General features: G+C 46.1%; 1 protein-coding gene across 1 annotated transcript in view; it reads right to left on the reverse strand.

The window, feature by feature from the left end:
• NTPCR (nucleoside-triphosphatase, cancer-related) overlaps positions 1 to 16,692 on the reverse strand; it is a 226,180-nt gene that overhangs the window by 171,515 nt on the left and 37,973 nt on the right. Inside the window, exon 2 of the mRNA XM_030198131.1 lies at positions 10,573 to 10,735. Within this exon, the coding sequence (XP_030053991.1) occupies positions 10,573 to 10,735 (163 nt within the window). The remainder of the gene's footprint in view (positions 1 to 10,572; positions 10,736 to 16,692) is intronic.

Raw genomic sequence — 16,692 nt, forward strand, 5'->3', positions numbered from 1 at the left:
TTCAATTCAAGCTTCTCCTTACCTACAAATGCACTCAGTCTGCTGCCCCTCACTATCTTTCTACCCTCATCTCCCCTTATGTTCCCGCCTGTAACCTCCGTTCACAGGATAAATCCCTCCTCTCAGTACCCTTCTCCACTACTGCCAACTCCAGGCTCCGCTCATTCTGCCTCGCCTCACCCTATGCTTGGAACAACCTTCCTGAGCCCTTTCGCCAAGCCCCCTCCCTGCCCGTCTTCAAGTCTTTGCTTAAAGCCCCCTCTTCAATGCTGCGTTCGGCACCTAACCCTTACCGTTCAGTGAATCCAGACTGCCCCTATCGGACTGACCGTTCACTTGTCTATTAGATTGTAAGCTCTTTGAGCAGGGACTGTCTCTCTTTGTTAAATTGTACAGCGCTGCGTAACCCTAGTAGCGCTCTAGAAATGTTAAGAAGTAGTAGTAAGTAGTAGCAGCCATGGCCAAGGAGCAGCGGGTCCAGGCTGTGCCGCCCCCCACCCCCTTCTTGGCGGCCAGGTGCTTCTTCAGGCGCAGCTGCAGCCGGTTCTTCTCCCGAACTAAAGCGCCCTCCGATCGGGCCCACCAGCTGCTCACATCCCAGGAGAAACGCCCCGGCTTGCCCTTGGTCCCCAGGAAGGGAGCGTCCGGTCGGGGGCAAAGGGGGACAGGCTTCCTCATCGCCAGCTGAAGCCGGTTCTTCTCCTACAAGCGCCCTCCAATCGGGCCTGCCAGCTGCTCGTGTCCCAGGAGGAGCACCTCGGCTTGCCCTTGGTCCCCGGGAAGGGAGCGTCCGGTCGGGGGTAGACTTCCTCATCGCCAGCTGAAGCTCCTGGGCTAATGGATGATTGTGAGCCCCCCCACCCCCCCCAACGGCCTCTCAGCTAATCACAGCGCATTTAGCTGAGACCAGTAACAGCTAAACGCACTGTGATTGGCTGAGAGAGACCTAGAGGAGGGGCATAATCGAAAGGGATGTCCAAATAGTCCTCAAACATCCCAATTCTCTCCGGCGGTGGTCGTAAGAAAAACAAGTCCAAGAAGGACACCTATCCAAAAATCTGCAGGAAAAAAAATTCCCGTCAGGAACGACCTTTTTTTTTTGACGTGACTCCGTCTTTGGCATGCACAGAGCGGCCAGTATAATGATTAGCTGCTCTGCGCATGTCCAGCTGGCCGACTGGCTTCCAAGGAAATCACATGCAAATGAGCTAGCAGCGACCAGCTCATTTGCATGCGATTTCCTTGATGCATGCCCGTTTCTTACCGATTCGCTATGGAATCGGTAAGGGAAGGGCTTTAACGATTTTTTTTAGTGCATCTACCCCTTAGTCTCCTGAAAACTTTTTATTAAATGGCACACGGTGGGGGGAGGGACCCAGCACCACCGGGTGTCACCCTAGCTCCAGCCACAATTTCCGCAAGCAAAATGAGCTAAAATCCTTCAGCAGGAACCCCTTGCTCAGCTGGTAACTGGGTCAGGAGCTGAACAGTCCATAAACCATCCACTAGGATATTCCAAGCTGCATGATATCCTTAAGGGGTGAATCACAGGAACTACTTTTTTTCTCTGTATCCGCTGGTCAACAGACATCATTATTCCCACTTGTCTGGACTGGTCTGGCGGTACACTAAGGAATATAGGGTTTCACTGTATAAGGGCCAGTGAGGGTATTGAGTGCTCTAGGCAAACCTTTAGCCTTAGGCACACGCACCCCCTCACACAATTAACTTTCAGGCCCCAAATATGAATCCCCTCCCCAACATATCACACACACAAATAAAGGCAATTTACAAAAATAACTTACCCAGATACATAGGCTATTTGAAAACTGCCCACCCTTCCTGTGGCTATCAGCATCTATTGTCTTGCTTTGACTACAGCAGCCTTTTGCTGCCCCAGGCAACTGCTTAGTCTTCCCTAATGGTTGAGCCAGCTCTGCATTGTGTGCAAAGCATTGTGTGAACTGATATTTTTGTTTAAATTGTATCCTCAGGGAAGTTAGAGGTATTGAGTAGGACGTTAACTTGGGAATGTTCTTTTTTTTTTATATTCTTTTTATTAAACACCAGTGTAAAACAACACAACATGTAGTAGGATGTTTATGCTGCTAGATTTAAAAATGAGGTAGTGAGAGTTGAATTTCCATCTTTATGTCTTCACATGATATTTGAGTATTAAATACAATGTTGGGGGAGGGGATAAAATTGAATAATTAGCAGAAGACATAAGCTAATTATAATTGTAAACATGTCATTTTCTGAAACTTATTGTATCAATATTATTGTATCAATGTAAATTGGCTGTGTATACTTGGATGGTCTTCAATGGGAAAATTAGGTTCTTATCTTGGTAATTTTCTTTCCTTTAGTCATAGCAGATGAAGCCATTACGTATGGGTTGTGTCCATCAACCAGCAGGGGGAGATAGAGAGCACTCAACTTTTCACAGTGCCTCATGGCCAGCCAGCTCCACTGCCTCTTCAGTATTTGAAGCTTCCAAAGCAGTATGGCAAACCGCAATGGGAATAACATGAACTTTCCTCACAGCGAACGATGGCCCCTTAACAAGGGCATGAACTCAAAAGGAGGGAATGAACACATCCTCTAGGAGGGAATAAACTCGTCCTCCAAAACAAACTGGAGGGAATGCACTCATCCTCCTATAAGTGAACATGAATCCTGAAGACTGTTTTCCAACTTTCTCCCAAGGAAAGAAAATTACGACGATAAGAACCTAATTTTCCCTTCCTTGTCATCAAGCAGATGAAGCCATTACGTATGAGATGTAACAAAGCAATCCCTATATAGGGTGGGAACAGGTCATACCATGCGCTAGCACTTGTGCTCCAAAACGCGCATCCCTCCTAGCAGCCACATCCAGCCTGTAATGTCGGGAAAAAGAGAGCTTAGAAGCCCATGTTGCTGCACTGCATATCTCTTGACGAGAGAGTGCTCCAGTTTCAGCCCAAGAGGAAGAAATCGCTCTGGTAGAATGCACCTTAAAGGCTACAGGTGGAGACCGGCCGGCAAGCAGATAAGCCAGCGGGCAAGTGGCTTTAGACGCTGGAGACCCTCTGCGAGGACCTGATAGCAAAACAAACAGATGATCATAGATCCTGAAAGAGATAGTAACTCGCAGATACTGCAGCAGAGTCCTGCGCACAACCAACAGGTGCAACTGCCCAAAAGATTCTGGAAACTCCTCCTTATCAAAGGAGGGCAAGAAAATAGGCTGGTTTAGGTGAAACGCTGAAAACACCTTAGGCATGAAGGAAGGCACGGTCCGAACCGTGACCCCGTACTCTGAGAATTGCAGAAATGGGTCTCTACAGGACAGCGCCTGGAGCTCTGACACCCGTCTCGCCGAAGTAATGGCCACAAGAAAAACGGCCTTTAGTGTCAAATCTTTCTCCGATGCTCGCCGAAGCGGCTCAAAAGGAGAAGCCTGCAGGGCCTTCAAAACTAGCCCCAGGTTCCAAGCTGGACAGGGTGCTCGCATGGAAGGCCGGAGCCGAAGCACCCCACTAAGAACCCGTGCCACATCTGGATGAGCAGCTAAAGACACGCCTTCAACCTTACCACGAAGGGAGGCCAACGCTGTCACTCGCACCCGCAAGAAATTATAGGCCAAGTCTATTTGTACACCATCCTGCAAAAAGTCCAGAATCGGTGAGACAGGAGCCCGCATGGGTGTGATCGCTTTTGAAGCACACCAAGACTCAAACTGGCGCCAAATCCTGGCATAAGCTACGGAAGTGGAACGCTTGCGGGCCTGCAGGAGAGTGGAAATGACTGTGTTTGAATAGCCTTTGTCCCTCAATTGCGCCCTCTCAATCGCCATGCCATAAGACCAAAGCGGCAGGCGTCCTCCATGGCTACCGGGCCCTGTGACAACAGGTTCGGTACCAGAGATAAAGGAAGAGGAGCCTCCACTAGCATCTGTCGGAGGTCCGCATACCAAGGCCTCCTGGGCCAATCCGGGGCGATGAGGACCACTTCTCCTGGGTGCAGCCAAATCCGCAGGAGCATGCGCCCTATCAAGGGCCACGGAGGGAACACATATAGTAGGCCCGGAGGCCAGGGCTGAGTCAAGGCATCCAACCCTGCCGAGCGAGGATCTCTCTGTCTGCTGAAGAAGCACGGGACTTTGGCATTTGAACTTGTCGCCATAAGATCCATCACGGGCTTGCCCCATTTGGCACATATCTGCAGGAATACTTCATCTGCTAGTTCCCATTCTGCTGCATCGATCTGATGCCTGCTTAGATAATCGGCTTGCACGTTGCTCTGACCTGCAATGTGAGCTGCCGACAGAAACTGAAGATGCAGCTCGGCCCAGTGGCAAATCTGTTTGGCCTGCGCGGCCAGTGCTCTGCACTGAGTGCCGCCTTGTCGATTTATGTAGGCCACTGCTGTCGTGTTGTCCGACATCACTCTGACAGCCAATCCTTCCAGGGTCACTTGAGAGGCCAGAAGCGCCTGAAACACCGCTTTCAACTCCAGGCGGTTGATGGACCACTCCGACTCCTCGGGTGTCCACAGACCCTGGGCATGCTTCCCCTTGAAATGTGCGCCCCAGCCCTTCAGGCTGTTACTACTAGACACCAATCGGGGAGCGCCAGCGGCATTCCTCGCCACAGCATGCTGTCTGAGAGCCACCACTCCATGCTGAGTCGGGCCGCAGGGAGCCAAGAAAGTCTGCATTGATAATCCTGAGAAACTGGAGACCATCTTTGAAGTAGGGAATACTGTAGAGGTCTCAGATGCGCTCTCGCCCAGGGCACCACTTCCAATATGGCTGTCATCGATCCCAGCAGCTGGACAATGTCCCAAGCTCACGGGCGGGGCATCCTCAGGAGCAGACGGACCTGATTCTGAAGCTTGCATCGCCTTACCTCGGGTAGGTATACATAGCCTGAGTCTGTGTCGAACCTGGCCCCCAAATATTCTAGAGATTGCGAGGGGGTCAGGTAACTTTTGGCCATATTGACGACCCAGCCTAGAGATTGAAGTACTGAGACCACTCTGGCTGTAGCTTGATAGCTCTCTGTTACAGAGTCTGCTCTGATGAGCCAGTCGTCTAGGTACAGGTGAACCCTGATACCTTCTCGCCTGAGCAAAGCAGCTACTACCACCATTACCTTCGAAAAGGTTCGGGGAGCTGTGGCGAGGCCAAAAGGCAAGGCCCGGAACTGGAAATGTTTTCCCAACACCGCAAACCTCAGAAATGTCTGGTGCGGGGGCCAAATTGGTATGTGCAAGTAAGCTTCTTTCAGGACTAGAGACGTGAGAAACTCTCCTGGCTGTACCGCAGCAATGACGGAGCGCAGGGTTCCCATATGGAAATGCCGCACTCTCAGGGACTTGTTTAATTCTTTTAAGTCCAGAATAGGGCTAAAAGACCCACCCTTTCGCGGCACCACAAAGTAGATGGAGTATCGGCCGTAGCCGTGTTCGGCGGGAGGTACCGGGGACACGGCTCCTAACTGAATCAGACCTTGCAAAAGTCTCCTCTACCGCCGCCCATTTGGCGGCAAAACCGCATCGGGACTCCACAAACGCGTCTCTTACTAGGGCGTTGAATTCTATTCTATAGCCATCTCTGATCAGGTCCAGAACCCACTGATCTGAGGAAATATTGGCCCACTCCTCGGCAAAGAAGGAAAGACGTCCTCCAATGACAGGAAGCGAGGAGGGGGCCGACGCACCATCATTGAGAGGGTCACCCCTGAACTCCAGGCCTAGAGCCGGTGGCTGCGGAACGCTTGTCCAAGCGAAAGGAGTTCCTCTGCTGAAAAAACGGGCACGAGAAGTGAACCCAGCAGAACGCCCCGGGCGGTACCTTCTAGCTTCACGGAAGCGAGGTCTATAAGAGGAGTGGACCGCCTGGCCCTTGGAGGAAGGCCTCGGCCTATCTTTGGGCAAGCGCTGGGGTTTAGGATCTCCCAGGCCTTTAACAATTTTTTTCCAACTCCTCACCAAATAGAAGGCCTTGAAAGGGCAACTTCACCAACCTTTGCTTAGAGGCCATGTCCGCTGCCCAATGTCGTAGCCAAAGAAGACGGCGAGCCGCCACTGCTACTGCCATTTGTTTAGCCGAAGCTCTGACAATATCATAAAGGGCATCAGCCAAAAAGGACAAGGCCGACTCCAGCCGCAGAGCCACATCCGAGAAGGGCTCCGCTCCATCTCCGGGCTGTTCCACTGCCTGTTGCAACCACGCCAGGCAGGCTCTAGCAGCATAACAACTGCATGCAGACGCCCAAACAGTAAGACCTGCAATTTCAAAGGACCGTTTAAGTACATAAGTACATAAGTAATGCCATACTGGGAAAAGACCAAGGGTCCATCGAGCCCAGCATCCTGTCCACGACAGCGGCCAATCCAGGCCAAGGGCACCTGGCAAGCTTCCCAAACGTACAAACATTCTATACATGTTATTCCTGGAATTTTGGAGTTTTCCAAGTCCGTTTAGTAGTGGTTTATGGACTTGTCCTTTAGGAAATCTTTTGGAGTTTTCCAAGTCCGTTTAGTAGCGGTTTATGGACTTGTCCTTTAGGAAACCGTCCAACCCCTTTTTAAACTCTGCTAAGCTAACCGCCTTCACCACTTTCTCCGGCAACGAATTCCAGAGTTTAATTACACGTTGGGTGAAGAAAAACTTTCTCCGATTTGTTTTAAATTTACTACACTGTAGTTTCATCGCATGCCCCCTAGTCCTAGTATTTTTGGAAAGCGTGAACAGACGCTTCACATCCACCTGTTCCACTCCACTCATTATTTTATATACCTCTATCATGTCTCCCCTCAGCCGTCTCTTCTCCAAGCTGTATAGCCCTAGCCTCCTTAGTCTTTCTTCATAGGGAAGTCGTCCCATCCCCGCTATCATTTTAGTTGCCCTTCGCTGCACCTTTTCCAATTCTACTATATCTTTCTTGAGATGCGGAGACCAGAATTGAACACAATACTCAAGGTGCGGTCGCACCATGGAGCGATACAACGGCATTATAACATCCTCACACCTGTTTTCCATACCTTTCCTGATAATACCCAACATTCTATTTGCTTTCTTAGCCGCAGCAGCACACTGAGCAGAAGGTTTCAGTGTGTTATCGACGACGACACCCAGATCCCTTTCTTGGTCCGTAACTCCTAATGTGGAACCTTGCATGACGTAGCTATAATTCGGGTTCTTTTTTCCCACATGCATCACCTTGCACTTGCTCACATTAAACATCATCTGCCATTTAGCCGCCCAGTCTCCCAGTCTCGTAAGGTCCTCTTGTAATTTTTCACAATCCTGTCGCGATTTAACGACTTTGAATAACTTTGTGTCATCAGCAAATTTAATTACCTCGCTAGTTACTCCCATCTCTAAATCATTTATAAATATATTAAAAAGCAGCGGTCCTAGCACGGACCCCTGAGGAACCCCACTAACTACCCTTCTCCATTGTGAATACTGCCCATTTAACCCCACTCTCTGTTTCCTATCCTTCAACCAGTTTTTAATCCACAATAGGACATTTCCTCCTATCCCATGACCCTCCAATTTCCTCTGTAGCCTTTCATGAGGTACCTTGTCAAACGCCTTTTGAAAATCCAGATACACAATATCAACCGACTCCCCTTTGTCCACATGTTTGTTCACTCCTTCAAAGAATTGAAGTAAATTGGTCAGGCAAGATTTCCCCACACAAAAGCCATGCTGACTTGGTCTCAGTAATCCATGTCCTCGGATGTGCTCTGTAATTTTGTTTTTGATAATAGCCTCTACCATTTTCCCCGGCACCGACGTCAGACTCACCGGTCTATAATTTCCCGCATCTCCCCTCGAGCCTTTTTTAAAAATGGGCGTTACATTGGCCACCCTCCAATCTTCCGGTACCACGCTCGATTTTAAGGATAAGTTGCATATCACTAGCAGTAGCTCCGCAAGCTCATTTTTCAGTTCTATCAGTACTCTAGGATGAATACCATCCGGTCCAGGAGATTTGCTACTCTTTAGTTTGCCGAACTGCCCCATTACGTCCTCCAGGTTTACTGTGAAGTCAGTAAGTTTCTCCGACTCGTCCGCTTGAAATACCATTTCCGACACCGGTATCCCACCCAAATCTTCCTCGGTGAAGACCGAAGCAAAGAATTCATTCAGTCTCTCCGCTACGTCTTTGTCTTCCTTGATCGCCCCTTTTACCCCTCGATCATCCAGCGGCCCAACCGATTCTTTTGCCGGCTTCCTGCTTTTAATATACCGAAAAAAAATTTTACTATGTTTTTTTGCCTCTAATGCTATCTTTTTTTCATACTCCCTCTTGGCCTTCTTAATTTGCGCCTTGCATTTGCTTTGACACTCCTTATGCTGTTTCTTGTTATTTTCAGACGGTTCCTTCTTCCATTTTCTGAAGGCATTTCTTTTAGCCCTAATAGCTTCCTTCACCTCACTTTTCAACCAGGCCGGCTGTCTTTTGGACTTCCGTCTTTCTTTTCTAATTCGCGGAATATGTATGGCCTGGGCCTCCAGGATGGTATTTTTGAACAGCGTCCACGCCTGTTGTACAGTTTTTACTCTCTCAGTTGCCCCCCTAAGTTTTTTTTTTACCGTTCTTCTCATTTTATCATAGTCTCCTTTTTTAAAGTTAAACGCTAATGTATTTGACTTTCTGTGTACAGTTACTTCAAGGTTGATGTCAAAACTGATCATATTATGGTCACTGTTATCAAGCGGCCCCAGTACCATAACGTCCCTCACCAGATCATGCGCTCCACTAAGGACCAAGTCTAGAATTTTTCCTTCTCTCGTCGGCTCCTGCACCAGTTGCTCCATAAGTGCTGCTTCCAGCCTACGGTCTTGTATATCCTTCAGGGCAACTCCTCCTTCCACAGGGAGGGTAGTTCTCTGTCACCGCAGTGACTAGGGCATCTACTTTAGGCCTTGCAAAGCAAGCCAAATGCTCCTTACGCAGAGGGTATAATTGCCCCATAGCCCTGGAAACTTTCAAAGGTCCCTCGGGGTCAGCCCACTGAGCGGAAATAAGCTCTTGGATGGAGTCATGCAAAGGAAAGGCTCGAGCAGGCTTTTTGGTACTAGCCATCCTAGGATTCACAGAGGAGGCCGTGCCACTGTCAGGCTCTTCAATAGAAAGGACCTGTAGGGCATCTGAAATAAGCGCTGGCAGCTCATCACGACGGAAAATCCTCACCGCGGAGGGATCATCCAGATCCTGTGGTAATTCTGCACCTGACTCTGGCTCCTCAGACCACGAAGGCCTGCCAGAATTCTCCGAATCCTCACAGCCCGACCACGGGGGGGGGGGGGGGAAGGAGGTGCACCACAATCTGAAGGGGAATTAGCCCTTCTACGCTTTTCTTTATGCCAATTATCAGGGAAAATAGCCTCAGCGGGCAGTCCCAGGCCAGAATCCACCGGGGGGGGGGGGGGGGGGGACACAATAGAAGGGGCCTCAGACGACCCTTGAGGGAGAGCTCTTTTTAGCATGTATGCTTTATGCAATAACACAAAATCAGGGGAGAAAAACTCACCCTGGGGACCCAGATCCCGTCCGGGGCTAGCCACTCCCTGAATAGCCTCAATTCGAGGTCTCCCCCCCCCCCCCCCCGGGCTCAGGGCTCTCCGTCTCTACGGAGGCCGTGCCATGCGGAGAATTCAAAATGGCGTCCACTGCCAGCTCTGAGCGGGAAGAATCATCGCTCGCCATGCTCGGGCCGGCTCTTACACCTGTACAGCACGATTTACAGAGCCCCGCTGCTTATTTGCGCTTGCCACACCGGGAACAGCGCTTTACATTCTCTGCAGCCATCGCCAAAAACGGCGGGAAAATTCAAAATGGAGGTTTCGCACCAAAAACGCCCCGATCGCGGGCCCACCCCGGAGGAGTTAGAAAACACTCTTACCTCACCGGACCGAGTATCACAGCTCCAGTCCCATAGAAGAATCAAAGGAAAACCTCTGTTCCATTTTTTTTTTTTTTTTTTTAAACGCTGTGAGGAAAGCAGAGGTAATAAGAACTCCGGAGGCTCAGATGAGTGGGAAAGGCAGGGAAAGGCGAACCAATGTGCCTGCATCCACTGAGTGGGAAAGGACAGGGAAAAGCAAGCTAATATGTCCACATCCACGGGGGCATGGGTAAGGCAGGGAAAGGGCTAACCTATGTGCCTTCAAAGTGAAGCTGCTATAGCCTCTAACACCCCGGCTAACAACTGGCAAGCCAAGAGCCACCCCCAGGCAGATTTTTGATGGAGCTCGAAGAAGCTGCAGCCACCCTGCTTGGGGAGATAGAGAATACTGAAGAGGCAGTGGAGCTGGCTGGCCATGAGGCACTGTGAAAAGTTGAGTGCTCTATCTCCCCCTGCTGGTTGATGGACACAACCCATACGTAATGGCTTCATCTGCTTGATGACAAGGAAAAAATGTTATATTATAAATTGTATCCTCAGGATTTTATCCATAAATATGAAAAAGAGAGAAAGACGTCCCAAGTGGGAAAGAAAGCCATAAAGGGAACAGGTCAATCAGATACAACACAAAAATCTCTCTCTTAAAAAGGTCAGTACCCAACTCTAGATAAAGGTCCTCGTCGTCCAGAAAGAATGACTACGTCAAATCCAATTCTCCTTCCACCTTGTCTCACTTCTTCTGTGTAAAACCCCTCCACAGGAATGCCAGAGGATTTTAGAATTTCAGTGGCTCTCTGGACTAAAGTTGTCTTTCCAACCCCTAAAGAAACATTAAAACGACTGTTCATTACCTGATGTAGTTTTGATTCCTTTTTGTCCAAAAACAATCTTTCATTAGTAAGCAAATCCCGAAGTGCTGATGCAGTTTAACCATCAGGACAACAGTGTACCAGCAGGCACTGCAAGGATACGGCTCAAATATTTTGGTTTCAACAACAACAAAAAAAAAAAAACTTACGATTAAGCTTTACAACTAATTTAATTTTCATACAAATAACCTGGGATGCATTCCATTCCACCTGCAACTCATTTAAATATGTGAAACTCAGCTGAATTATATTTTCAAATTAATCTACAAAGCATTAAAAGAGATAATATAAACAAATAGATTATACACCTCAAGAAAAATACCTTCTCTTTTATTCAGTGCTGAATTTTTTCAGTGCTGGAGTATCCACAAACAACTCAAACTGGCACAGCTTTTCAATATCTGTTTTTCAGAGCCCCCTTACAGCAACAGCTAGGTTACTGCATTTGAGAAAGATAACAGTGCAATTTTAAAGGGCACAATAGTCTCTGAGCAGGCCTGGTAACAAAGGGAGCAGGACAACACTATGACTGTTTCACATGTGCTCCAAGGAGACCTGTGCTATAGTGTTTATGCAGCATGGAGTTTGAGAATGCAGTCTCACATGCACTGCTGCTGGTGCTAAGACTTATTAATAGAATCTTGAATTTTTTCTTTTAATGGGGTGCTATGGCTTCTCTCCGCCTCCCTACTATATCAACACCATCATCACTATTTCCAGTCACCACCTCCACCTTCTATTGCCTTCTGTCCTACCTTACAAGGCTAGAACTACTAGTATAATATATCTCCAACTTTGTTTTATGCATTTTTCAGCCAACCTAAACTGTGGGTTGGGGCCCCAAATGGGGTCACACCATCAAAAATGGGGTCATAGACTCAAGATTGCTCCCTCTCCATCTTAAGTAGAGAGGTGTGGTAGCCGTGTTAGTCCACTCTTAAAGGTTATCAATAGAAATCAAACAAAATAAAACATGGAAAAGAAAATAAGATGATACCTTTTTTATTGGACATAACTTAATACATTTCTTGATTAGCTTTCGAAGGTTGCCCTTCTTCGTCAGATCGGAAATAACACATTTGCTTATTTCTGATCTGACGAAGAAGGGCAACCTTCGAAAGCTAATCAAGAAATGTATTAAGTTATGTCCAATAAAAAAAGGTATCATCTTATTTTCTTTTCCATGTTTTATTTTGTTTGATTTCTATTGAATCCCTCTCCATCTGAATTTCCACTTTGACAAGCCCAATAGTGGCAGTCAGCATGGGGCACGTACTCCTGTGTGGGCTTCCTATTAGACTAGAAACCCTTGTAAAATACTGGGGTCTAGGAGTACAAACTATCACACCAAGTCCTCTGATGATTGCTGCTACTGTTACCACCGTCAAGGCTGCTTTTACCTATAGGCAAAAGTGGCAGCTGCCTGGGCACAGCTTAACAGGGGGCCCATAAATAAAAGCAGCCCTGAGCATAGCGTCCACTCCAGCCCAGCATCTTCCCTCCCTCCCTTGCCCCCGCCCCCATCCAGCTACTTCCTGGTGGAAAAAAAGCAGCATAAAGGTACAAAGCTACTGTCAGTATGTGCCATGGGCGCCTCTGCTCAGAAACAGGAAGTCATGTCAGAAGAGGCAGGACCAGCAGAGCCATTAGTAACTGATGGTGACTCTGAATCTTTATGTTGCTCCCCCCCAACCCCAGGAAGTGGCATGGATGGAGGGGGAACGGGCATTCACCAACATTTACCCATGGCTCCTAAGATGGTTAATGCAGCCCTGGCCACTGTTGCCACTGCTGACTTCATGCTTTGAATAGGTAGGGGAACAAAGAAATATATGATGGGCATGGGGGTCACTTGATTCTTTAAATCAACATCCTTCTTGCTCATTCCAGTGGGTTATGTAAATGCTAGATCCATTGTGAATAAAATGGATCTTATAAGAGACTGGATAGAGAAGGAAAACCTTAGATTAGTGTTTATAACATAAGCATGGCTTAACTCCAAAGAAGACCCAGCAATAACAGATCTATGCAGACGATGTCACGATATACATCCCATTCAAACAAGATATAACTGAAATCACAAAGGCAATCACACACAGCCTCCAAATAATGAACTCATGGGCGGACGCATTCCAACTAAAGCTAAATGCAGAAAAAACACAATGTCTCATCCTAACTTCACAATACAATACAAACAAACCCAAAACCATAAACACCCCAGACTACACCCTTCCGGTCTCAGACAGCTTGAAAATTCTGGGAGTCACAATTGACTGAAACCTCACACTCTAAGATCATGCGAAAAACACAGCAAAGAAAATGTTCTACTCAATGTGAAAACTTAAAAGGATCAAACCTTTCTTCCCAAGGGAAGTATTCCGCAGTCTAGTACAATCAATGGTGCTAAGCCATCTAGACTACTGCAATGCTATCTATGCTGGATGCAAAGAACAAATCATTAAGAAGCTTCAAACCACTCAAAACACAGCAGCCAGACTCATATTTGGGAAAGCAAAATATGAAAGCGCCAAACCCCTAAGAGAAAAACTACACTGGCTCCCACTAAAAAAAAGTATTGCATTCAAAGTTTGCACCCTGGTCCACAAAATCATTCACGGGGAAGCCCCGAACTACATGTCAGACCTTATAGACCTGCCTACCAGGAACGCAAAAATATCAGCACGCACATTCCTCAATCTCCACTATCCTAACTGCAAAGGGCTAAAATATAAATCCACATACGCAACCAGTTTCTCATACATTTGTACCCGGCTATGGAACGCACTACCGAAGGCCATAAAAACAACGCAAGACCTAACTATCTTCCGAAGGCTACTAAAAACAGATCTGTTCAAGAAGGCATACCATAAATATCCATCTTAAATACTAAATAATAAGACTATACACGACCTAGACACAACCGAAATCTTATCAATTGACTGATTAACCTCTTTGATATTAGTGAACAAGCACTATCACCTCAATCCTTATGCCGAATATGGTCACTCCATAGTCAATGACCTAATGTATATTATAATCCAATTACCACTCAGGAACCATAATGTATTCTTCTTTATCATGTATGTATGCACATGGTATATATATATATATATATATACCATGAACTGTTCTATGTATGTTATGTTCCACCTCTGTTACCATGTATGTATGCACCTTAATGCAACACCATGTATAAATCTGTTATCCGAAAATGGCAACCGCCATCACAACAAATGTAAGCCACATTGAGCCTGCAAATTGATGGGAAAATGTAGGATACAAATGCTACAAATAAATAAATAAAAATAAATAAAATCTATGTCCACCAGGCTATAAAATCTTCCACCAAACAAAAATTTTAAAAACAGGAGGGGGAATAGCCATTTTGTATGTCTTTCTTTAAGATAGAACTAATCTCTAGCCTAAAAATCAACAAATATTGAGCTCTTGGTTTGTAAATTAGAGGATGAAAACCTGACCCCTTATATATTGTTCTTTTCTATCGTCCTCCAGGAAACTGGCTTCTCTCTGAATATGATTTCTTTTGAATTCATTGCTAACATATGTATTAAATTCCCTATTATTAACAGGTGACAAACTTACATGTGGACAATTTAAATGACACAAAAACCAAACACCTAAACACATGCTCCATCCTCTCATATTAAAGGCCAGCTCTTAGATCATCTAGCTTACAGATTCATTAATCCTGACAATATCTTTATAAACAACTTCAATTGGTCCCCCATACATTGGTCTGACCATAAAAAACTAACATTTATGATCAACTAGAAGGAGGAAACTAAAGCCAAAAAGATCTGGGACAATCTTTCCTCCTACAAAATTAAGAGTAAATTAACATTTTAGAATTCTGGTCCAAAATTATCAATACCTACCACTCCCTTAAACAGAAAACAAGAATTTTATGGGAAAATGGGATAAGCTTAGAAAATCTATCCTAGACGAAATAGCTCCCATAAAAACTAAGACCAGATTTAAGCAAAAAAACTTCACCTTGGTTCAATAAAATTACATTATCTCTGAAAAGAAAATGTAGGAGACTAGAAAGAAAGTGGGAAAAAAAAAAACTCAATTGATGACAAATTATTCTGGAAAGCAGCTATTAAAGAATACATAAGTACGTAAGTAATGCCACTGGGAAAAGACCAAGGGTCCATCGATCCCAGCATCCAGTCCACGACAGCGGCCAATCCAGGCCAAGGGCACCTGGCAAGCTTCCCAAACGTACAAACATTCTATACATATTATTCCCGGAATTGTGGATTTTTCCCAAGTCCATTTAGTAGCAGTTTATGGACTTGTCCTTTAGGAAACCGTCTAACCCTTTTTTAAACTCTGCCAAGCTAACCGCCTTCACCACGTTCTCCGGCAACAAATTCCAGAATTTAATTACGCATTGGGTGAAGAAAAATTTCTCTGATTTGTTTTAAATTTACTACACTGTAGTTTCATCCTAGTATTTTTGGAAAGCGTGAACAGACGCTTCACATCCACCTGTTCCACTCCACTCACTATTTTATATACCTCTATCATGTCTCCCCTCAGCCGTCTCTTCTCCAAGCTGAAAAGCCCTAGCCTCCTTAGTCTTTCTTCATAGGGAAGTCGTCCCATCCCCGCTATCATTTTAGTCGCCCTTCGCTGCACCTTTTCCAATTCCACCATATCTTTCTTGAGATGCGGCGACCAGAATTGAACACAATACTCAAGGTGCGGTCGCACCATGGAACGATATAACGGCATTATAACATCCTCACACCTGTTTTCCATACCTTTCCTAATAATACCCAACATTCTATTCGCTTTCCGAGCCGCAGCAGCACACTGAGCAGAAGGTTTCAGTGTATTATCGACAACGACACCCAGATCCCTTTCTTGGTCCATAACTCCTAACGTGGAACCTTGCATGACGTAGCTATACTTCGGGTTCTTTTTTTCCCACATGCATCACACCTTGCACTTGCTCACATTAAACGTCATCTGCCATTTAGCCGCCCAGTCTCCCAGTCTCGTAAGGTCCTTCTGTAATTTTTCGCAATCCTGTCGCGAGTTAACGACTTTGAATAACTTTGTGTCATCAGCAAATTTAATCACCTCGCTAGTTACTCCCATCTCTAAATCATTTATAAATATATTAAAAAGCAGTGATCCTAGCACAGACCCCTGAGGAACCCCACTAACTACCCTTCTCCATTGTGAATACTGCCCATTTAACCCCACTCTCTGTTTCCTATCCTTCAACCAGTTTTTAATCCACAATAGGACTTTTCCTCCTATCCCATGACCCTCCAATTTCCTCTGTAGCCTTTCATGAGGTACCTTGTCAAATGCCTTTTGAAAATCCATACACAATATCAAGAGAAGCCAAAACAAAATTTTTCAATAACTACATAGGAGGTGCCACCTTAAACAAAAAAATTAAAATTATCTGATCAATAACTTTTTAAACACCAAAGGGGAAAATTAGGTTCTTACCTTGGTAATTTTCTTTCCTTTAGTCACAGCAGATGAATCCATTACGAATGGGTTGTGTCCACCTACCAGCAGGGGGAGATAGAGAACACTGAAAATCATAGTGCCTCTAGGACGGCTAGCTCCATCTGCCTCTCAGTATTTTGAAGCTTCCAAAGCAGTGTTAAACCGCAAAGTAGCATAACATGAACTTTCCTCACAGCGAACAACCGCCCCTGAACAGGAGCATCAAAGGAGGAACGAACTCAACCTCCTGTAGTAGAACAGAAATCCTGAAAACTGTTTTCCAACTTCTCCCAATGAGGGAACATGTCTGCAGGAAAAACTGAACACAAAACAGAGTCAATCAGGGAGGGATCATGGATTCATCTGCTGTGACTAAAGGAAAGAAAACTACCAAGGTAAGAACCTAATTTTC

The sequence above is a fragment of the Microcaecilia unicolor genome, chromosome 3 (genome assembly GCF_901765095.1).
Source record: "Microcaecilia unicolor chromosome 3, aMicUni1.1, whole genome shotgun sequence".
In the NCBI taxonomy this organism is placed as follows: Eukaryota; Metazoa; Chordata; class Amphibia; order Gymnophiona; family Siphonopidae; genus Microcaecilia; species Microcaecilia unicolor.